The sequence below is a fragment of the Vanessa atalanta genome, chromosome 19 (assembly GCF_905147765.1).
Source record: "Vanessa atalanta chromosome 19, ilVanAtal1.2, whole genome shotgun sequence".
NCBI classification, from domain to species: Eukaryota; Metazoa; Arthropoda; class Insecta; order Lepidoptera; family Nymphalidae; genus Vanessa; species Vanessa atalanta.
The window spans coordinates 1152721-1176645 of NC_061889.1; the positions used below are offsets into that span (position 1 = coordinate 1152721).

At 32.3% G+C, this 23925-nt stretch overlaps 2 protein-coding genes across 2 annotated transcripts; both read left to right on the forward strand.

Annotated features, from left to right (window-relative positions):
• The first annotated feature begins 877 nt into the window (after window positions 1-877).
• Window positions 878-23698, forward strand: LOC125071453 (acyl-CoA synthetase short-chain family member 3, mitochondrial). Its single transcript, XM_047681709.1, has 12 exons — window positions 878-1088; window positions 5274-5424; window positions 16498-16642; window positions 17170-17314; window positions 17656-17752; window positions 18261-18460; window positions 18647-18878; window positions 19277-19436; window positions 20631-20778; window positions 21647-21792; window positions 21942-22173; window positions 22858-23698. The coding sequence occupies exons 1-12, from the start codon at window positions 977-979 to the stop codon at window positions 23133-23135; spliced, it is 2046 nt and encodes a 681-aa protein (XP_047537665.1). The 5' UTR covers window positions 878-976; the 3' UTR covers window positions 23136-23698.
• LOC125071454 (THAP domain-containing protein 3-like) lies at window positions 6446-9063 on the forward strand. Its single transcript, XM_047681710.1, has 4 exons — window positions 6446-6593; window positions 7045-7228; window positions 8132-8242; window positions 8407-9063. Exons 1-4 carry the CDS (start codon window positions 6517-6519, stop codon window positions 8815-8817), a joined length of 783 nt encoding a protein of 260 aa, XP_047537666.1. The 5' UTR covers window positions 6446-6516; the 3' UTR covers window positions 8818-9063.
• Window positions 23699-23925: the final 227 nt, after the last annotated feature.

Sequence of the window (23925 nt, forward strand, 5' to 3'; positions counted from 1 at the left end):
ATCTATTGGTAAACTCCGCAAGAGGTAAAGCCTGCCCTTCGGGTTCCAAAAACCACTTACAATTTAGTACGTTGCTTAGGCGATATTTCATTCCCACATTACCTAAACCTATAAAATAACAAAAGAGTATGGAAAATACAATAAAATATAAAAGTAATGTTTTATCCGTCCTAATCTAGGATAAATTCTAGCGACGTTCACAAGGCACAAGCGTTCGAATTGAATTTCAAAATATTAGTACAATGATTTAAAAGATTAGTAAGATAAGTCATAAAAATATAAATTTATGTTAATGTACTACGTCAGTAACACCACACAATATGTACACAGGAAACTAAAAACAATCTTCAAGACATCACATTCAGAGAATACGTATCGTTTTTATCGTTTGCTACCCTTACTTTACTACTTATCGACCCGGCTTCGCATGCGTATAATAAGAATCTACACAGAACTTTTATATTGAAGGACAAACATAGAAAAAACATAACGTTTGTTTTTGGGCCAGTATCTTAAACGCGTTGAACACTTCAACAACGATTCATTACATCGCACGAATAAATAGTTTAGGAATTCAGAGAACAAACGTAGAAAAAAACATTTAAGATAATACTCTTAAATTAAAAAAGGAACCACGACGGGATCCTCTAGTTGTATTTGAAATAAAAATCAAAGCAGTATGAAGTTAACCTTGTTCAAACATAATTTAAAATTCAATTCCGTATCTTAATCTAGAATACAAAGCCGTATTCAGTTTTAATTTTTACATCGTCAAACTCTTTTCAGTTCGAATACTTACTATTAATAATTCAGTAGATCAAAGGTTTCTCATTCATATACACGAATACAAATGAACGTCAACTCCTGCGAAGGTACCATTACTGTGTCGTGTATTCATCGGAATCGACGGTTAAACGCATAATTCACCAAAGTGCATATTATTTATTGACATCCACGTAAAATATATTTTATAAAAATGTACCAGGATAACGATATAAAATCCAAAATGGATAAGAAGAAATTCGAAACGTCAATAAGTGAATTAAAAACGAAATCCTTCGTGACTCCTGCTGATATGGAAAATTATGGTAAGTTTTGGGTATTTTCAGATATGTGTAGCGCGGATCTAATTTAATATGTCCATATTGGTTATAGATAATTCAATCATCCAATGTCGATATTTTCTTTTATAAACAATTTAAAAAAATATAATAATATGCTTGATTATAGATTTTTATAGTAGGTATTATTATCGTTTTAAATTTGCCATAGTTTTTCACTTTTTTATATAACATTTCAATGATGTCATTTTTCGAAAAAACTACTGAAATTATTTTGAACTTCAGTTTTTTTGAACCAATTTAGTTGGTTACACTCGTGAATATATTAACAGCCCCAGTCTAAGCATGGAATTTTATACCACTATAGTTGTCACCACTGCCTTTATACTCGCTTTAAACGATGAAATTGCGTATCAACGAGAAATGTGATCATTCTTGTTAATACTTCAAGCGTTAAAGATCATCCATAATTAAACATAATATTTTGCAATTAAGTATATCCAATTACTACTCAAAAAATTTCAGTAAAGAAACAATTAAATATTATATAACAGCGAAAGAACGAAAAAAAGCGTGGATCAAAACAGAGTTGAGTTAAATATATGTATGTATATCAATAATTATTTGATTTGGCGGCAATTGAGAAAATCGAGGAGTAAGATGTGTGTCTGAAAACAATGCAAGTAAATTTCCACTCGAGAAAAGACCGTCTCTTCCCTAAAGGATATTTGTGGAGGTTATTTCACCACGCTGCAACCGTGCCATTTGGTGAATACGCGTATCATAATTTCTTAACAGATTCTCTCTTTCCTATTCCATCACTGACATCCACGTGAATCGTTAAACACTCGGTGTCTTCGGTTTTTACTGACCTGATTTATACCAATTATAATATCGTATTTAAATTTTACACATAAATGAATACCAGTATATGTGACGTCTGTTAATATAATATTGAGAAATTCAAGAAAATGCTTCGTACAGTAGGTACTTGATAAAACGAAACAAATGTTTCACTTCTGTGAACGATTTACAAAATATGCAAGACTTCCAAAAATTTCACAACAACTTTTTCTGTGGATAATATTACATCAGAAATAAATAGTAATAGTAAATTATAATTTAATAGAACATTCTGGAATTAAATAAAGTAACTATAAAACAATAATAATATACAGAAATATATTTTTTAAATATAACTTAATAACTGTTCCAGATCTTCATTCAGAGAAGATCTTAGCGACGTGAATATTAGGCCACAGCGACAATTTGACGTCATTAACTATTAGTTTGGCCTGTAACTATCGAGTTAATGTTCCAGTGTTATATTTTATACGTCGCTTTCAATCGCTTATATTTTAAATAAATAAATAAATAAATATTGGACAACATCACATACATTACTCTGATCCCACTGTAAGTAGCTAAAGCACTTGTGTTATGGAAATCAGAAGTAACGACGGTACCACAGACACCCAGACCCAAGACAACATAGAAAACTAATGAACTTTTTTCTACATCGACTCGGCCGGGAATCGAACCCGGGACCTCAGAGTGGCGTACCCATGAAAACCGGTGTACACACTACTCGACCACGGAGGTCGTCATTTCACTGTATACCAATCGAAAAATATCTGGGGTCCGGTGCTATACTAACATTGACCAGCTTAAAACACTTTGGTACTAAGAATTGGATCAATGTTGGTATAATTTTATGTAACATTAGTTGATGCCCGCGGCTTTTCTTTCGTTTTAAGGGTTTTTCGTAAATTAGACATAAAAAAGTAGATTATGTCCATCCTTTCAAATTTCATTAAATTCGATTCAGTGGTTTGATCGTGAAAGAGCGGCAGAGAGACGGAGTTACTTTCACATTTATAATATTTTTTACAGACCAGTATTGACATGCCCTTTACGTTATATTATTGGTGTTAGTAATGTCAAGCTTAAGGCGTTTTAGCACAATTTATTCATTTTTAAATGATTTGACAAACAGCAAAACGTTATTTATATTTAATTAAAAAATGTTCTTTGAACCTCAGGAGCAGACCACGAAATTTATAGTTGTGTGAACGATTGCGCTGATACGGAAGTAGGAAAAAAGATTAACAAACCTCAGATGCAAAACCTTTCATGCGATTTGATAATAATTAATCAGATATATTGTGCACTACTAATAGTTTATGATTAATATATATTTATGTATAATACAACATTATTACACATTTAACTATTTATATTCACTTTAATTTTACTTACAAAATTTCGATAACAGTTGCGTCAACGTACAAAACCCCATTTTTTCGTGTGTGTCAAATCCATTGTGAATATCGTAGATAAATCAAGCTCTCAACCAATGATATTACGTCATTTTGAAAATATTGTTTACTTGGAATTTACCCTCTTATAGTCAGAATAAAGTAAACGTAAATAGTTATCGTAAGTATCTTAAGTAAGTTATTGTATGCTCTTGTTAGGTGTTAGGTAGATTGGGATATACTTGGCAGTTGGGCTTTATAAGCGCGACTACGTCGTATCATCCACTGTTCAGATATTCTACCGCCAAATAGCAATATTCGGTATTGTTCTGTTCCAATTTGAAACAGAACAATACCGAATGTATAAGCCAGTGTAAATACAGGCGCAATGGACATAACATCTCAGATCCAAAAGTTGATGATACGTTGGTGTATAAATGCTAAATATTTCTTTCAGTGCCAATGTCTATGGGCGACGGTGACCACTTAACATCAGGTGCCCAATAAGCACGTCCGCCTACCTATTACATAAAAATAATTATTCACCGGTCAGTAATATAGAATTATGTAAACAACAATCATAGTATACTTTATATAAAATTTACAATCATTAAACAAAACAAAAAATCGAATTGATTTTTTTCCAGAAAATTCCACGATAAAAATTTTTTCAACGAAATATATTTATCTTTATTTCTAACAATATACATATAAATTAATTCGATTAAAACAATAGACTACCGACTCGCTCGTACATACAAACCGTGTACAAATGAAAATACTACAGTAATTTAATTTAATTACTACAGTTACGTATAACAAAAGACTTAATTGAATATATACATATTAAACTTAGAAACACGAACCTCACAAATAACAACTGCGTAAAATGATGACAAAACAGTAGCAAAATATTTTGTTAAATCGTACAATAAAAGTAACAAAAGAAAACATACTTACCATGCGTGCTAATACGATCTATACTAATAATATAAACGCGAAAGTAACTCTGTCTGTCTGTTACGCTTTTTTGGCAAAGCTACTGGAACCGAATTAGACGAAATCAAATGAAAAAGCTTGAACCAAAAGGAAGGATAGAGGCTATTTTTTTATTCCTAACACTCGACGACCAACCTCTACAACGCGAACGAAATCGCAGGCCACAACTAGTAATTGTTCTCAAACCTCAAACCATTCGTCTGATTATGATGAAAAGTTCTACGTACGCTCGATAAGATTACTTGTCCAAACAAACAAGCTTTTTTGTATATTTTTCCTTTAAAAAATCATTAATATATTGTGCAAGCCCATTTCGATACCAATCAATCATCGCATATTCGATTGCCAAACATTAATACCTTAGTATTTTTGTGTTCCGGTATTGAAGGGTTAGTGAGCCCGTTTAACTACAGGCACAAGGGATATAACATTATTCCCAAGGTTGGCGGCGCATTGGCGATGTAAGCAATGGATAATATTTCTTACAGCACCAATGTCTATGGGCGGTGGTGACCACTAATCATCATATACGTTTGATGTAAATCTTTATTCAATAAGCGAAGCCGGACCGAGATGTTAGATATAAAATTTATTAATATGAGGTTAACCACAATCTAATTTTATCGAATTGAATGAAAAGATAAATCTATATACATATTAACGAAATACCACTCATTGAATTAATCACGAAATCTCAGAAATTATAACATCTACAAACTTGAAATATGGCAAGTAGGTTCCTTATAGGGTGTAGACATCCATTAAGAACGAATTTTATGAAACTCTGTTAAGGGGGTAAAACGTGGGTTGTGTTTTATAAATTACGCGCGGGTAAAGCCGCAGGTGTAGCTAGTATTAGTATAAAAAGTACAAACAAAAAGTAACCTAACTAATTATATTATTCGAAACTAATTATAATTCTTAATTCTAAATACTAATTATATTATTCGAAAAGATAATGGTGACGTCACAGAGGAGTATCAGAGAGCCTACAAACGTTCATTGGCTGACCCCGAGGGATTCTGGGGTGAAGTGGGCAAGGAGTTGGAATGGACGCGGCCCTGGGAACAAGTGCTTGACAACAGCAACCCACCTTTCACAAAATGGTTGGTATTGTTTAAATGTCTAATTAAAATATAATTATAATGAATCTATATATACATATAAATATTAGGATGTTTAATTTAACGATATTCGATCGATTACTACTTCGATCTTTTTTCTTAAATTATTTTTGAATTTTTAACGAAACTTTTATACCTACAACTATTTTGAAGAGGACTATATTTATAAATTTGTTATATGTGTTTATTTATTGTCTATGTCTTGAAATATACTTAACTTACTATTTGCTTGTTGCTTCTGTGTGAACACTACAAATATAAAATATAAATTTGTGTCATACGTTTATCGCTTAAATAGGATTACACCATATCTAACTCAAAATAAATCTAAGATATTATATTTCCCGGAAATAGGCGGATAATACCATCTCTCATTCAAAATAAATATAAGTTATTATATTTCCCAGATTTTAAAAGTAAAGTACTGTATGACAATTCGCTTGAGAATGGAGCGTGCGCGCGGAGAGCTGCGGGTGCGTTATACCAACATGATTCAGCAGCCTCTCTTATCCGTGTCGAAGACGCAGTAGTTTTAGTGGATAAGAATCCTACATAACCCGGATACCTTTCTAAAGGTTTCCTCTGCGTAAAAAAATAAGGAATATAACAAACAAAAGTAGTAAAATAATTCTGTCTAGATTTGTGTTTTGTTATCTGATAGGACAGTAGCAAGCTACGTATACGTAGGATTTACGCCAGAGAACTCAATGGTTATAGCAACAACATAGAGATATTATTTTATTAATACACGTTATATTATAACTTCACAAAAAGTATAACTTCAAGTAATTATAGGATATTTACATATTTTGACATCCAAAGTTTGCATAACTATCTACCTAAAAATAAGTTACGCTGTTTCTTAACATTTTGTAGCAGCTTACAATACGTATATATAAAAGAAAACTTATTTTATAAAAAAAAAACTGAACTCTGACGTTGGGTATGAGTTCGCCAGTTCGTATACGTCATTAAAAATATCAGCCAACAGTCGGCTCTCGGCTCGACCGCGCAGTGTCGGAAGTGTCATTAACAAGATAGTTCGCGTTTTGCGGTGAAAATTGGCTAACTAAAATGACGATTTGTGCTATAAAAGTGTGCAGGAATTATAAAGGACGATTGAAAACAACTAAAAAGGTTACATTTCACCGGTAAGTACAATGTAAATCGAATAAACTATTAATTTAACCAGTTCTATATTTATCTTATGTCAAGTTGTAAACGTCGCTTGACATCAGAAACAGTGTTGCCTGCTTCGAAAATTTAAATTAATCATTTAGTGTTTAAGTTTTTTATGTCTCGTTATAAAATATTTTTTTGGATAAAAAAAATATATCATTAAAAACACCAAATAAAATGCTGCCATTTTTTTAATATTAAATTTCTTAAGTACGGTACGTAATTTAAAAAAATTTGTATCTCAAGATCCAAAATATTATGTTTATAGAGATAAGAATAAGATATAAAATATTTCAAAATCACACCACTTAGCAACAGTGCTGCCTGTTTTTTTCCAAGTGAACGTTTAAGAAAATTGAAATCTTATTCTTCGTAGTCCTTTCGTTTAATATCATGTACTAAAATAACTAACTATTCTTTTAGAGTACCTAATGATCCTATTTTGAAAAGTCGTTGGATAGAAATAATAAAAAAAAGCCGCGGAGAGGATAATTGGAAACCAGCAAAAACTACAGTTGTTTGCTCGGAACATTTCCGTTCTGAAGATTTGTATTTTGTCAACAATCAAGGGCGTCGAAGGTTAAAAAGAGAAGCTGTCCCTTGCAAGGTATTTATTATATCTTTTAGTTTTACACAAGCTAAAAAAAATGGTAACTTAACAAAGTTATCATTTTTTTTCTTCTTATCTCTTAACTATTATTACTTTCTAATTAGTAATAACACATAATTCTAATAATGATTCCAATTGGACGTCTAACTTGTGAAATGTTGTATTTTAATTAATTTATTTTAAATTATTAAAAATAGAAAATAAATATAAATACGTATATAAATGGTCCGGATTTGCGCCCGTCATCTAATAGAAAAGTTGAAAAATTATACTTATATTTGACCATATTTAAAAAAAATGTTAAAGAGTAGAAGCCTGAGCGTATTAGTTTGATTTTTGAAAGCTAAAAATAATAATAATATATATATTTTAAATGCGGTTTTGTTGGACACGAATACATTTTTATATTTAAATCAGTTTTACTATAACTTTAAGTAATGTAAGTAATTATGTCATAATACAACATCCCTGTGATCGTGTTTTGTTTTTAAAATTTTTCAACTCAGACTCAGTAATTAAATTTTTCTTATATATTTTTTCCTCAATATGATTATTGCAATGTACTTATTTATTAAATTCGTCAATATTGTAAAGATAAAAATTATAAAAAAATACATGCTTCGTGATATTGTATTAGAATAATTTTTTTAGGCAGGTCGTCCTTATACATGAACTTAAAAAAATAGTCACAGGGACTAGACTTTACGCAGGTTCTCTATTAGGTTAGAAGCACCAATTTTTGACGTAGGAAAATGTAATGAAGGAATCCAAGTCTGACATATATGACACCTTTATTTCGTTAACGAAATAATTAATGGGACAAAATAACACTTTTGATGTAAAAGTATATTATTTTTTTTATATTTAATGTTCTAAGAAATACTTTATCTTCTTTTGCAGGCACTGTTCTTATCGTCGGTGAAATCAGATGATGAAAGTGAAGAAATCGTTGGAAAAATAATAAAAATAGAAAAAATAAGTGACTGTGAAACAAACACTTTAGAGGATATAGTAAGTTTAGTTTCGAATCAGGAAAATAAGTTTTACTTTCTTATGTTAGTTATTTGGTATTCGTCAGAACCGATTTCTTCATAGATGATTTCGTTAGCGTTTTAGATGAATAAAAAAAAACAGTCCAGTTAATAACTAATTTATAAACTCTGTTTTATTTTTAGAAACCTCCGGGAATTATTGTAGAAGGATCTACCGATGTTAAAAAAGAGAATCAGGATGACTCATCTCTCTGTACGGAAACATCTGACAAATCAAAACAAGATGTGACACCACCCAGTCCCAAAGGTTTTAAACCTTGGGAAGTAATAAGCTGTCAAATCGGCGATGGACAGCAAGTAAACAATGAAACAGAGAAGAAGGAAGAGGACGAAGAAGAAGATTTTTCTGATCTTGATTCTGTTTACGATTCACCGCAACGATCAAAAATGCGACATGATTTACGGAGGAGGATCAAACTCCAAAAAAAACATGTCTTGAAAATCCAATCCTTGAGACGGAAAAACTTACGACTTAAAAAAACAATAGCTTCCCTCAAACAAGTTATTGAAACCCTAAAGAAAGAGAAAAATTAGAAAAAAAACGTTTGAATGAGGATTGAATTGAATGAGGCAAGTGTACTGTCTGGCGAACCTGTAATTGCCACAGTTTTAATTTATAAGCGATGAAAGCGTTGGGCTACAAGTTTAATAATTCTACTAAATATTCAGAAGGAAAATCTGACTACGTTGTGTTATAGCGATCTCCTTCATAATACAATATGAAGAATCGAGAAAAATATTTGGTTCTACAAAATTATAATAACCAAGTTATGCAATGGAGGCTCATATATTAAAATAAATCATTACCTTCTTGAAAAAAATTTTATTTATTTTATTGTAAAAATATTAAATCCAAATATCCATATGAATAATTTTACAAACAATTAATTTTAATACATTCTAATTACGTAAAAATAAAATCAAATTAATGTTTTCACGACTAAGGGGAAGTATTTCATAGCTGGCAGCACTCAGTACGCAATATTGATCGACACGGATACAGCGTGCATTTAACAAATGCTTGTGAGCGTATCAATGACAGTTACGCACACACGAGCATTTTATATCCGGTCTGTTGTTTTCTTTGTTGCGCTTGAAACGCAACACTATATCTAGGAGTCATATGGTCTAACAGCCGAAAATCGTCCTTACGTTTAAACAACAGCCGCATTTTTTTAACAACACTGTCTTTATTTTTATTGTTCTGAACATGACATCACATACTACACTCGTATTTATCCATTACGAATATATATTTTGTGTCTACTAAATGCATGCATTAAAACCTACGAATTAACAATCATTCAAGAAAATAATAATAGCTTAAGCGCCTTTAATATTATCTGAGATTTTTCGCAGATTTCGCAGGTTTGTCATGTCTGAGATTTTTCTGTTTGATTAAATATACAAAGTTTTGGAAATAACTCGTAAATAAAACAGAGCGGTTAGCAAGTCATCTATGTATATGTTAATATATGTTAATTTATATTTACTTCTGCCATTAGAATATAATATAAATATTTTTTTCATTATTTTTTTTTTCTTTTTATGACAATTATTACTTTGTAACTAGACTTATTTTTTAAACATTAAAATGTTAAGGTTATAGTTCTTATGGCGCGTTAAGAAAAAAAAAATATATAGAATTTTTATAATGCTTCTTATCTTATTTTACAATGTTTATTAACAAATTTTAATTCTGGATGTTTAAATTTGCGAGTGAGTGTTATAGTAACAGTTATAAAAAGAAATTAATAATATTTAGTAGAGGTTCACGAACCCAGTAAAAGTTTTTATTTTTAAATCGAGTACATATTTGCTGAAAAATATCAAATGTATTTTTAATACAATATTTAAATAGCGCGCGAAAACGCTACTTTGACAATATGGTGCTGCAATGGGGTCAGTGACGTCACTTGCCTGTGTTGTAATCTATGGCACATATAACCCACGCACATTGAGCAAACGAGGTTAACGAGCAAGTGACGTCATCATAAACCCGACCAATCATGACCGTTTTGTGTCACGTGACAAATGTTTAAAAAAAAAAATTTTATTTATGGATGGAGTTTTGAATAAATTAATTATTATTTTCAACTTTCGTTAGTAAATAACCATTTTTAATCTCATAATATATACTGATTACAATAATTGATAATTTATTTTTCGCATTGTCAAATAGCCTATGGGTTATTTACTTGCTTTATCTCTTTTTTTGGGGATCAGCGCAATGTTTTATGAGATAGTAGTAATAAGGAATTGGCATTATTCTACGGATATCTTGAATACCGTCTTTGAGACCTCTTACGCATCCACAGCCGGAGGGTTTGTGTATGGACTCTCCCCGAATGGTTTACTTGGTACTAACATTTGTCATCTCACGCACATTAAGTCACGTAAGCTCAAGCGTCACTAATAATAATGCAAGCCGATAATTTAGTGTGGAGGGTTGCGCCGTCGCGTTTGAATAGATCTTTAAGCCTATTCCAATCGAAGAACGAAAAAACAAACCTTAGATTTACGTATTTTCTAATAGTTATCTTGTATTGAGCTCTACACACAGTTCTTGATCAATATGTTTTTATTAAAACCGTTATTATTCCACTTAAATACTTTTGTCATTTTTAATTTTACTTTCAAAGTTCCGTTTACAACAAAACGTCATTGTTACGTGAATTCATAATGAATATCATAGAACAATTATTCAAGCCAATGATATTGCGTCAATTCGATATCATATTTATGTTGTTAATTATCTTCACAAAATTGCTTATTGAATAATTAATATTTGCAATTTAGTAAGTAGGAACCTACATGCATCGTACGCGTAACACTGTACATTCGTTTGTGGACTTGTAAGATAATTATAAAATAAAAAGTACATCTATTTGCCTCTCATTGATATTGAAACCCGAAGCATCTAATATCACTAATACTATCATGTACGCTATTAATAATATACAAGACTAATTAAAAAAGTTATAATTGTCCATGGTCATCTATAGCAATGATTCGATATAGTATAGTATATAGGGCGGTAGAGAACACTTACCACCAGGTGGCCCCTTTGCCCGTTCGTCTACCTATATAATAAAAAAGAATATATATATACAGTGCATTTCAGAGAAGGTTTTAGTATATAATATGGCAGATGACGTCTGTCGTCGGTATTGCTTGTAAATTTATATTCGTAATATATTAATGGAATACATGTGCAATTGCACATTGAATTCCTTCGCGTCACAGATTAACGTTACTGATAAGTTTAAAGATTTTAATGAAACACTTAAAATACAAGGTTCACGCATTATATTTTTGAATATATTATTTTCATTGATGGAATATTATTATTTCATAAACAATTAAGTCATTCGTACACGTGTGGTAATAGGCCAATAGTATAAAATAATATAGGCCATAGGCCAAGTTCAATGAACTATGTAATTTTATGTAATTGAGTTTAGTTATATTTTCACGCATAGATTCTTAGCTAGCCTTTTTTATTTATTCTCACTCCATGTATAATACATTTTTAAATATAAAATACAAAATATAAAAAATATATTTAAAATGATAAAATACAGAGGCCGACCAGTGGCGGGAACAGGGTCCAAGCCATCGGTGGTCAGGGCCCCAGAGAGAGGAACTTCCTCAGAATACGCGCCGTGCCGAGGAGTACTGCCTTCTGCATCAGGCCTTTGACCCAGCTGCCTAACGAGAGCCTCTTAAGGTGTTAGTCGAGGCTCTTGGCCATTAGGCCATTCGCTGAAACGACTATCGGCACTATAACTGCTGCATCTACATCCCAAATGTCGACAACCTCGTGAGCTAAGTCAAGATATTTTATTTGCTTATCCTTCTCAGCCTTCACGAGATTCTCGTCATGAGGGATGGTTTCGTCAACAATTATCGTGCGGCGCTCTGACCGATCTAACACCACTATATCAGGCTTGTTGGCGACAACAGTCCTGTCAGTGATTATAGATCGGTCCCAGTACAGTGTGATATGACCATTCTCGAGAACTGGGTCGGGCACATACCTGTAGTATGGTACCTCTAATACCACAAGAACGTATCGAAGTGCCAGTTGTTAATGGATAATCTTGGCCACTTGATTATGTCTGTGCAAATACTCTCCGTTAGCATGACGAGAAGAACCGGAAATAATATGTCTAAGGGATTCACCCGGAGTGTGACACGCCCGACATATGTCCACCGTGCAATTCCTCACAATATACTTCCGGTAATTGTTCGTCATGATAACTTCGTCCATAATTGCACAGACAAAACTTTCGGTTTCACCGAATAGGTTGCCGAACCGTAGCCAAGATACGGAAGCCATAAAGTCCTCATCGGGTCCATGAAGAGCCCTTCATGGACCTGATAGAAGCGTCCGTGTAACTCCTTGCTCTTCCATACCCCCTTGCGGTTCTTAGTACTTAGCACTACAGGTTTGCGCCAGTTCTCTTTGCTTGAGTCCACTTGAGTATGCCGAAAGAGTACATCAAGACCGGCATGACCCAACCTTTGGAGGCGCGAACCTAATTGCCACCCGACAAAAGGCTTTTGAGTACTTTTTTCTGGCGACCAAAGAAACGCTCCTGCAGTGATTGTTTCATGTCGGTTACATTGATGCCTAACGCTTCCGACACACCCAAGTATTTGTATGATTCGTTTCTCAGTGATCTAAATTCTATGGAATCTGAAAATTGTAATCCGTCAGATTCCATAATCTCTCCTCGCTCTACATGCATAACCGCGCACTTGTCAACTCCAAATTCCATTCTAATAGAATTACTAAAAGTTTCTGTAACCTTTAGTAAATCCGTTAGTTGTGAACCTGAAAGTGCAAAGAGCTTTAAGTCATCCATGTAAAGTAGGTGGGATATTACTTTACCTCCTCTCCACAAACGATAACCTAACCTTGAACTCTCTAACAGAGCACTTAGAGTGTTCGAGGCTAAACAAAAATACAATGGACTCAATTAGGTTTCTCAAATAATAATAATATAATTATGTTCGATCCAATAGTTCGTTGTACTTCACATTTTTATTCATGATTATAATATGTATTGTTTAAGTCTGGTTTGGTACCACCCACTCATCAAATATTCTACCGTCCAACAGCAATACTTATTTTTATTGTGTTTCGGTATGAAAGGTGAATGATCCAGTGTAACTACAGGCACAAGGGATAGGACTTTTTAGTTTTCAAAGTTTTTAGCATATTGGCGATGTAAGGAACGGTTATTGTGTTTTACAACGCTAATGTCTATTCGTGCGCCTACACATGTCATAATAGATGTCCGAATAGTCCGCCATGTTATCCTATCAAAATTATTACGAATAGGTTTTTGAAGTTAAAGATTGCTACTAAACTTCAGGCGCGAAATATGGAAAAATATGGAATAAATTATGAAGGATATTTTTTATAATACGCGCACAGAGTGTCATGAAATCCTACATGATGAAGTTGGTCGGTACACCCCCAATAATTTTCAAGTCTCTTGAAATAAACAACTTCACACCTAAATATCTTATGTCATAATGATTATTTTAATACATAGTCGTGGAACTTCGCTCGCACGTACATAAGTACACGTTACATCGTTTTTTTTTTTAAATTTATAACTTAAACCTAGATTAACAGCCTATACAGTTCAGTAACGAATATGACAATTACCTGAGCATTGTCTTGTTTTTCTCAGAAGGGATTGGTGCTAAATGAAAATTGCGTTGATCAAAAAATATCTACCATATAACCTTTGTAGGACATTAAAGTACAATATTTATTACACCGAATAAAATTATTTTTTCTTAAACTTGACCTCGTAATAAAATTTGCATGTATTTTGCCTCTCTTCTAATTCAGATCAATCGAAGGTAAGGGGTTTTCAGAAATGCACCTATTTATCCTACTTATGCTAAAACCACCTAGTTCCCTGTAAGTAATGTGTAAGAAGATTATCTTTGCTAAAAGAAGTGTAAAAAAATTGTTGTATGACTTTCACAAAGTTGTAATAAATATATTTATTTATTTATTTATTATGTTTTGCTAGCGGATGTTACATAAAATACACACCAATGAAATCATGTACAAAATAAGATACATTATGTACACCCATTCAAAAGCAAAAACTGCATGCATAGCGTTCTTGCTCCGATTACAATTATATAATTAAATATTAAAGTGCTTGATTAACATTAAGTAACAATATTTCGACATTCAAAGGAGAAAAAAAAAAAGAAAAGTGAAGAACAGAAATAACAAAAACCACATTACAAAGTACTATAAGTTTACATATTTACATTTATATGCTATTGTAACATTCTTTCTGTAATAACTTTACGGAAAGTCTTAGGTGAGTCCGTACTGATATCGAGCAAATCACTAAGCCCATTGTATAGTTTACACAAACGTGGTAGTATTGAGTTTTGAGCAAAAACAGTTCTGCAGAGAGGTGGTACTAACAGCGTAATAGGTTTTCGAGGATATCTGTAAGGCACCCTGAAATTTAATTTAGAGAGTAAGCTTGAGCAATCAATTTTATTATGAAGTAGTTTATATAGAAACGTAAGGTCCAGTAAGTCTCTTCTTTGTTCTAAGCTAATCATTTTAAAATATTTTAGTCTATTTTTATAGGATGTTATAGATTTCTGAATTCTAGCTTGATAGGAAATATGCCATAAAAACCTTTTTTGAATACGTTCAAGTCTAAGACAATGGGCAGAATAGTGAGGTCGCCAGACAACACTACAGTATTCAAGCTGGCTACGAACGAGGCTATTGTATAGGATTATTTTTGTTCTGACTTGTTTAAACGGCTTTGTAGTCCTAATAACGAAACCCAATAATTTCGAAGCTTTCTTAACAATTGCATCATGGTGAGATACAAAGGTTAGCTTGTTATCTAATAAAACTCCCAAATCATTAATGGCATTAACTTCATCTAGATTGTTACCGTACAAATTGTAAGTAGTAGGTATATACTTTAATTTACGTGTGAATTTTATGTGTACGCATTTTTTTGCATTAAACTCCATGCCGTTTGCCTCGCACCAGTCAACCACACTATTCAGGTCCCTCTGAAGAAGAACAGAGTCATGTACAGATGAGACAATCCGGGTAAACTTAAGATCGTCTGCGTACATATATGGAGTTGAATGCATAAAGCACAAAGTTATATCATTTATGAAGATATTAAATAAAATAGGGCCAAGATGGGAACCCTGAGGAACACCTGATAAAATTGTGTGCTTTTCAGATTTGTAACCGTTCATAACTACGAAAAATGTGCGATCTTTTAGGTACGAGGAGAGCCATTTCAGTAATGAACCTGAAAAGCCGTATATCATCAATTTTTTAGTCAGTATATGATGCGGAACTCTGTCAAAAGCCTTTTTGATGTCCGTGTAAATTACGTCCACTTGTTTTTGAGAATCTAGAGCTTCATAAAGGGAATTAGTAAATATAATAATACCTAGTTCTTTTTTGATAGTTTACAGATCTTATTTTCATGTACAAAAAATACATCTTTATTTTCTCATGAATACGAAAAAACTAAAATAGACAAACATACTGGGTTCTTATCTTGACGGCTAGAACAATTTTGGGTACCTACTTACGCATTGACGCCATATTATTATATAATAAAATGCCGCAAGATAGCGCATTCGTATTTTTTTTTTGCTCCAGTGGCCTTAATACGTAAGTAAGGAACTTTGATGACATTTTTTGTCTTACTTAAAACTTAGTCTAAATCAGATTTGGCAGCTAATAAAATAAGCAAATAAAGCTGCAAGATTATAACAAAAAAAAAAAACAATATACTCACGAGAATTGATGTGTAAACATATTGTCTGACGCTCAAAGTCTCACACCAAGTCTGACGCTTGAAGTTTTAGTAAGCCTCTATCGCGTACTAAGATGACCGAGATTACTATATGGCTCAGTGGTTAGAAAACGAGAATTTTACGAATACGGATTTAATATTATTATCGGTCAAGCAATACCATGTCCACAACTTTACCTTTGGTTTAAAATAACTACGGCGGTAAAGGAAAACTGTGTAAGGAGATCAAATTGAGGCAGCATGGTACAGTAAGCTGCAAAACTTATCTTAAAAGAAGAGGATTCCTTTGCTCAGTCCCAGGATAACATGTTACTTTATTTAGTTAATTCAATGTGTGTTATTTGATCAAAATTTCTGTTAGGTGGGTAGGTGGAGAGATGTCTGTGTGTCACAATGCTGTGGATCGTCACGTGGCGGGGGGCAAGGGTGATCAGATAGCACTAGTCTACGACTCACCTTTGACCGATACTGTAAAAAGAATCACATATTCTGAAGTACAAGATCAGGTGAGAAATAAATAACTTAGTTGTTAACAATATATATTCCAGAATTCGCGTAATTCCAGTTAACCAGCTTGAGATAAGGTTCCATTAGGTTTGTGTAAACGAAGCGGTAAAAAAAATATTATTTGTTGTTGTGCGTACTGTATAAACAGCTATTAGGTATTCTTTTATTGTGACGTGATCGAAATCTATGTATTTATTATTTTAACCCTTTTAATTCCAAAGTTCCGTTATCAACGTCTACGTCATACGTCATTTTGACGAATCTATAATTAATACCACAGATAATTCAAGATCTTGACTACTGATATAGCGTTAATTTAATGTCAAAGTAATTTTTTTTGTCTTTACTCTATTATTGAGTACGATTACGAATAGGTACTTAATTGTTAAATAAATCAAATAAGAGTCATTCTTATTTGAATCATTCGTTTTAATTGTTTAACATTTTTTTAGTCCTAGATGCTAGAGTAACTATTATATAAGCATAAATATTTTTGATAGTTAAATATATTTTTTTTCCTTAAAAGGTTTCAAGGTTAGCTGGCAAGCTGTCGTCACTAGGCGTGACCAGGGGTTCTCGAGTTGTAATATACATGCCTGTCATCCCAGAAGCTGTTATAGCTATGTTAGCTACTAACCGAATTGGAGCTATACACTCTGTTGTTTTTGGAGGTAAAATCTCATTATTTTGATGTACATTCGTGAAATGCGTCATATTAGTCATATATTATAATTTATTTTATTTAAATGTCGAAAAAAATGGAGCGCGGCATTCAATAGTCTATGGTCTAATATTGTTTACTTCTTTGTGTATTGACCACTTAATATTCCGATTCGCCTACATATTACATAAAAATCAGCCCTAAAATGGTACCAATACCTGAAATTAGTATAACATTTTATTTATTTTAAAATTATATTAGGAATTGCAAAAGTTTAGAAATCATCGCAATGATTGTATTTCCAGAAGACGGAATGTTTTTTTTTAAATAAAATATCGTTTTTACATTTAGGATTTGCTGCACGAGAACTTAGAACTAGGATTGAACACGCGGAACCAACCGTTATCATAGCAGCCAGCTGTGGAGTGGAACCAAATAAAATAGTCCGGTTTGTATATTTTTATATATATATATATTTTTTAAATACTTCGTACAAATTAAAATTTTTATTTTAGTATATAATATTCGCAAAATTTGTTGATATATTTTACATATAAAATATTTAAAAAATCCATAGACAAGTTGCTGCGACTTTAGAAATTGGTAGATTTGAATATTAACCATTTTAGATTTGTTGCTTTATTACAATTTACAAGGCAGGCAACTTAGTTTCAATTACAATTAATATTCAGCATTATAAACGTCGAAACAAATGATTTTACCTTTGTTATTTACACATAATTCATACTATTCTAAATTTATTAATTTAGATGTTAAATACGAAATCACAATATCCTCTCTTGATTTCCAGAAAAATATCTGATTTTCTAATCTTTAAGGAGTAGTGAATTTTTATGGAAATAAAATAAATGTTTCACAGCAGACTTAAATTACAAATAATAAATTTATAATATAAAAATTATAAAAGCTCTAACTTAAAGTTCGTATCGCTTCAGGTACAAAGATATACTTGATGAAGCCCTATGCCAGAGTTCACATCAGCCTAATAAATGCATAATCTTTCAACGGAGACGCGTGCTTGAATGTTCATTGGAAAAAGATAGAGACATTTGTTGGGATGAAGCGCTTAAAGCTGAACCCGTGCCTTGTGTTTCAACGGAAGCTAATGAGGCTCTATACATATTATATACATCTGGTAAGATTTTTTTTTTTGATTTACAAGTTTTCTTTTCAACTTCACTCTTATTAATATTAATATAATATTAATAAGATATTAATTTTTAGATTTTAATATATATTGAAAAATATAATATCATTTTAATGACTTACTGCAAGTGACAGGCATTAAGGAAAAAATCACGTGTTATTATTTATATTTTAGGTACAACTGATGACCCGAAGGGTATACAACGTCCTTGTGGTCACGCAGCGACACTATGCTGGTCTATGAACGCAGTGTATGGTTTGAAGCGAGGTGTATGGTGGGCTGCTTCAGACTTGGGTTGGGTTGTTGGACATTCTTACATTTGTTACGGTCCGCTTTTGGCTGGCTTAACGACTGTTTTGTATGAAGGAAAACCTGATAGAACTCCTGATCCTGGACAGTACTTCAGGTAAAATTATTTTGTTTTATTTACCACCCACTATCTCAAATCCACTAGTTGTACGGCCCGCCTGGTTTGGTACCACAACTTACCGTCTATTTTACCGGTAAACGGTAATTATTTGTATTCTTTTGTTCCCTGAGCCATGAGCCAGTCTAATTATTATAGACACAAACCATAATTTCTTTAATCCTGTGGTTAGCGGCGCAGTCAAAGTGTTTTTATTTTTCCTACAATGCTAATTTGCGGAAGTGAACTTATAACATCAGGTTACTTGTTTTCCTAAAACAAATGATTTAAACAATGTAACATATAAATACTAACTTTTATTTTAATCCTGTTTGTTTTCATTTAAGTTTATAAATAATAAAATATATTACAAATAATTTAAATTAATATTTTTTTAGAATAATAGAGCAACATCGAGTGAATGCTCTCTTTACAATCCCAACTGCTTTCCGCGTTTTAAAAAGAACAGATCCAGCGGGAAAGTATGCCAGAAGATATTGCAGCAAATCTTTGAAAACTATCGTCGTTGCTGGTGAACATTGTGATCAAGATACCAGGGTAAGAACGATGCAACAACATCGATAACTTCAATCATCTTCATTTTATTTATTGAATGTTTCAGGCAGTCATTTTTATTTTTGAATTGTAAATTCCTTACAATTAATAAGCACACAACAACACCTTGGTGATCGAGTAGTGTGTACACCGGTTTTCATGGGTATGCCACTCCGAGGTCTCGGGTTTGTATCCCGGCCGAGTCGATGTAGAAAATGTTCATTAGTTTTCTATTTTGTCTTCGGTCTGGGTGTTTGTGGTAGTTTCGTTACTTCTGATTTTCCATGACACAATTGCTTTAGCTACTTACATTGGGATCAGAGTAATGTATGCGATGTTGTCCAATATTTATTTATTTATTGAAAAAATGCGTACAAAAGTATATGTAAAAAAAAGACACCGTCATATATTTACTTGTTAAATTAACTGTTTTTATTTATTGAACGCAGGTCAATTTTAAAGGTGAACGATAATTTGCATATTAATAGCTTCGGTCCAACAGGTCAAAATGTACGCTCATTAGACAGTGAGTTTAAAAAAATGTTTAAAGTTATTGCAAAGCACTTTTTATAATCGATGAGATGACTGGATTTACGGAAGACAACCGAGGCAGCTTCCCGGGGGCTTCCACAAGAAAGATTCACATAATTCCGTCGAGTTAACAATTTTAGTCTAATATATATCTAGATATAGTCAAATTATAATAATATTACTAATTAATTTTAACAGTTAGTAGCTAGTAGTTCAAGTTTCAATTATTTCTTTACTTTTTTCATTAGTGAATAAACAATTGAAAAACCTGAAATAAATGAAAATATTCATATTATTTTTTAAAATTATAATTAGGGGCCTTTATTCCTCTGTTGCTCCAGGTCCTCCACTTATTTGTGGCCCCAGGGTCTCAAGACCCTCAAAACCGGTCTCAATCGAAGATTAAGTTTCAAATATATAGGTACTTAAATCTTACGAACAAAAAGATTGTTCTCCTCGTTGGTGTAATGGTTAGCTTTTAAGATGACATATACCAAGTTTAAAATTTCGCGTCGGGTCGATATTGAGTTAATCGATCAATTAATTATCTCCAAAATTTAGTTACTTTCTTGGTTCCAAAATAACAAATCTTTAATAAAATAGATATATAGCAAATATAATAATTATGTAATATTGTGCTTAATTGTATAATATAATTTTGTGCAGCACTGGGCTGAAAATATTTTCGGCGTTCCAGTAATAAATCACTGGTGGCAGACAGAAACAGGATCGCCAATAACAGCCGCCTGTATTGGCTATGGCGTTAAAGGTGTGAGACCTCATTCAACGGGCTATCCAGTTCCAGGATATGATCGTGAGTATATGATGGCATTATTTATTTCCATTCCAATGACGATATTCTGCTGAAAATTTTCTACCTGTTCTTATTATTCTCCAGCAAAGCATTCACAGGATAGGCCTTTTATATCTCTGGAACATCCTACGTTTATGCACAGTCAGATATAATGGTTATGTTTATTATATTATTTATATCATATTGTATCTATATGGATCAGAGTGTTGGGCTATAAAAGGGATGACTGAAAGACAATTGCATGAGGCGGAGATGAGAATGCTGAGAGCAATGTGTGGTGTTACGCGAATGGATAGGAATGAGTACATAAGAGGAAGTTTGAAAGTGGCACCGGTAACCGAGAATCTATCTGGAAACCGGCTGTCTTGGTATGGGCATGTTATGCGGAGGAATGAGGACCATGTTGTGAGAAAGGTTTTGAGTATGGATGTGGATGGATATAGAGGTAGGGGACGACCCAAGAAACGATGGATGGATTGTGTGAAAGACGATATGGTTAGAAAGAATGTTACTTGTGAGATGACGTCTGACAGAGAAGTATGGAAGAAGAAGACATGCTGCGCCGACCCCAAGTAAAATTGGGATAAGGGCAGGAGGATGATTATATCATATTGTATACTTATAGCATTTTATTTCATTTTGTATGTTATATATTTAAAAATGTATGTATGAAAATGAGATATTATTCTAAATACACTCTATAAAGTAGATAATTCGTGTTAGTTTCACCAATTAAATAGCGATGTAACCATTAAGTCAGAAATTAATATAGTATTATTAAAAAGTAATAGCTGCAGCTATTGAGTTATCTTGAGTAAGTGTGTAATAAAAGTTTGAAATTGTATGAAAAATAAAAATAACATTTTAGTGCGAGCGTTAAGAGAAGATGGATCTGAATGCCATTCTGGAGAAGTTGGGCGCTTAGTTGCAAAAGTACCCTTGCCGCCGGGCTTCGCGTCAACACTGTGGCAATCTGATGATCGATTTAAAAAAGTTTATTTCGACAATTATCCGGTAAGATTTAAAATTATTTGTACATAAATTCTGTTATTTAACACACAATATATATATAAATATAAATCACCAGTACACTAACTCCGTTGGAAAATATCATTATTTATAGCGTAAAATAAATTAACTAAATTTTCTTTAAAATAATTTAGGGATTCTACGATACACAAGATATGGGATGGATAAGTGCAGAAGGGGCAGTATGGGTTGTAGCAAGAGCTGATGATGTCATTAACGTAGCTGGCCATAGACTTTCCACGGCTGCGATTGAAGATGTTGTGTTGAAACACGCAAGGGTTGCTGATGCCATAGTTGTTGGAGCTCCAGATCCTACTAAAGGAGATGTACCTTTATGTCTGTATGTCTTGAGGCCCCCTCAGGATGGTAAGTTAGTTGAGCTTTTATTCGGGTAAAAATATTTAAGTTTTGTTTAGATGTATTTCTGTACATTGAATAAATCATTTATTTATTATAAGACCTCTGTGCATGTCCAAAATTGCATACGAAAAATAATGCTTAAAGTGTAAGTGAGTCGGTACAATTATAACAATACACAATAAAGGTACAACGAACATAACACTTAGATCTCGCGGCTGTATAATATGACTATTCGATCATGTTAATTAAGTGTAATATAATATTATTTTTGTTACATTCAATTAACTAGACTACATTGCCTTAAATTTACATTTCATGAACGTTTATTATATCTCGGTCATACCAAGAATGCGTTCCAATTGTATATTCTAGTTATCATTGTATTTGTTACAACGTTAGTGACCGTACAAAGTTGCAAACAAATGCAAATTGCAAACGATACGCAAACGCATAGAAAATTAGAAACGAACTGAATGTACTTTTTTTTTATTCAAGATATATCAGTCAACGTGCTATTGTATAACTTATCATATTAATTCTTAATATGTACGAGTACATTGTAAGCATAATTAAAAAAATTAAAGCTGACACTATCTAATTTAAATTAGTTTCGGCTTTATTATTTATTTGCTTTTCAATATATAAAGGTTTGAATTATATATCATATGAATATAATAATTTCTGTTGTAGATGAAGAAATAGTACAAGAAAACACAGTTACACAGGAACTAATCGCTTTGGTTCGACATTTGATCGGTCCGATAGCTGCATTCCGGAAAGCAGTGGCAGTGCCAGCGTTACCTCGTACTCGATCGGGTAAAGCGTTACGTGGTACTATCTCCAAGCTAGCGAGATCGCAGCTAGTTAAACTACCCGCGACTATAGAGGACGCTAGTGTCTTCGGTGAAATAAAGGTTGCTTTACAAAAGTTTGGTTATGCTATTAACGCTCCTGATCCAGAGATGTAATCATTATTATTACATATACTTATGGAGTTTGTTTATATTCAAATACGATAATTATAAAATGTTATTAAATTATTAAATGAAAAGAAAATAAATGTACTTAGGTGAAATTAATAATTACATAGGATGATGTATACTTAAAAATTGCTTAAGTTAATTTCCCTAGTAGTGGTGTTGAGAACTATCGGATATGATAGATTAATTGACTGTGTGTGTGTATGACTGTGTAAAAAAATACTTTAAAAGCAACCGAATTGTAAAGCAGTCTCCCAACGTTAATTAACGTTATATTCAGTGAAAGAAAGATAAAATATTTGCCATTTTTTTGTACTTATGAATAGTCCGACGGCGTTTCCTTATTATCTTATTATTGCCAATTCAGTTTTTGTACTGAAAATATACAGAGCATTAAAATAATCTGATTTCTTTAATGACAGCTTTTTATATTATTTGTATAGATTACATATAAGACAATATATATCTTAAAAAATATATTACGATACATGTATAAATGTCCATTTTGCCTGTAACGTTCTTTTATTTATTTTTTATTATTATTTTCATATAGGTACTAGAGTTTTGAATTTATTACAACGAATTTTTTAATTTGACTTACGGTGCTCGTATCTCTTAATGTTTTTTTTATAAAGGTGGTATTTCTTCTGTATAAAATACTATTTAAAAAGTAAATTATATTAGTAATTAGTCAGAATATTGTACTTGTAATAATATATAATATTAAAACGTAAAAAAATCGTGAACGATATTTGTAAGAAATATATTTTAAGACTTT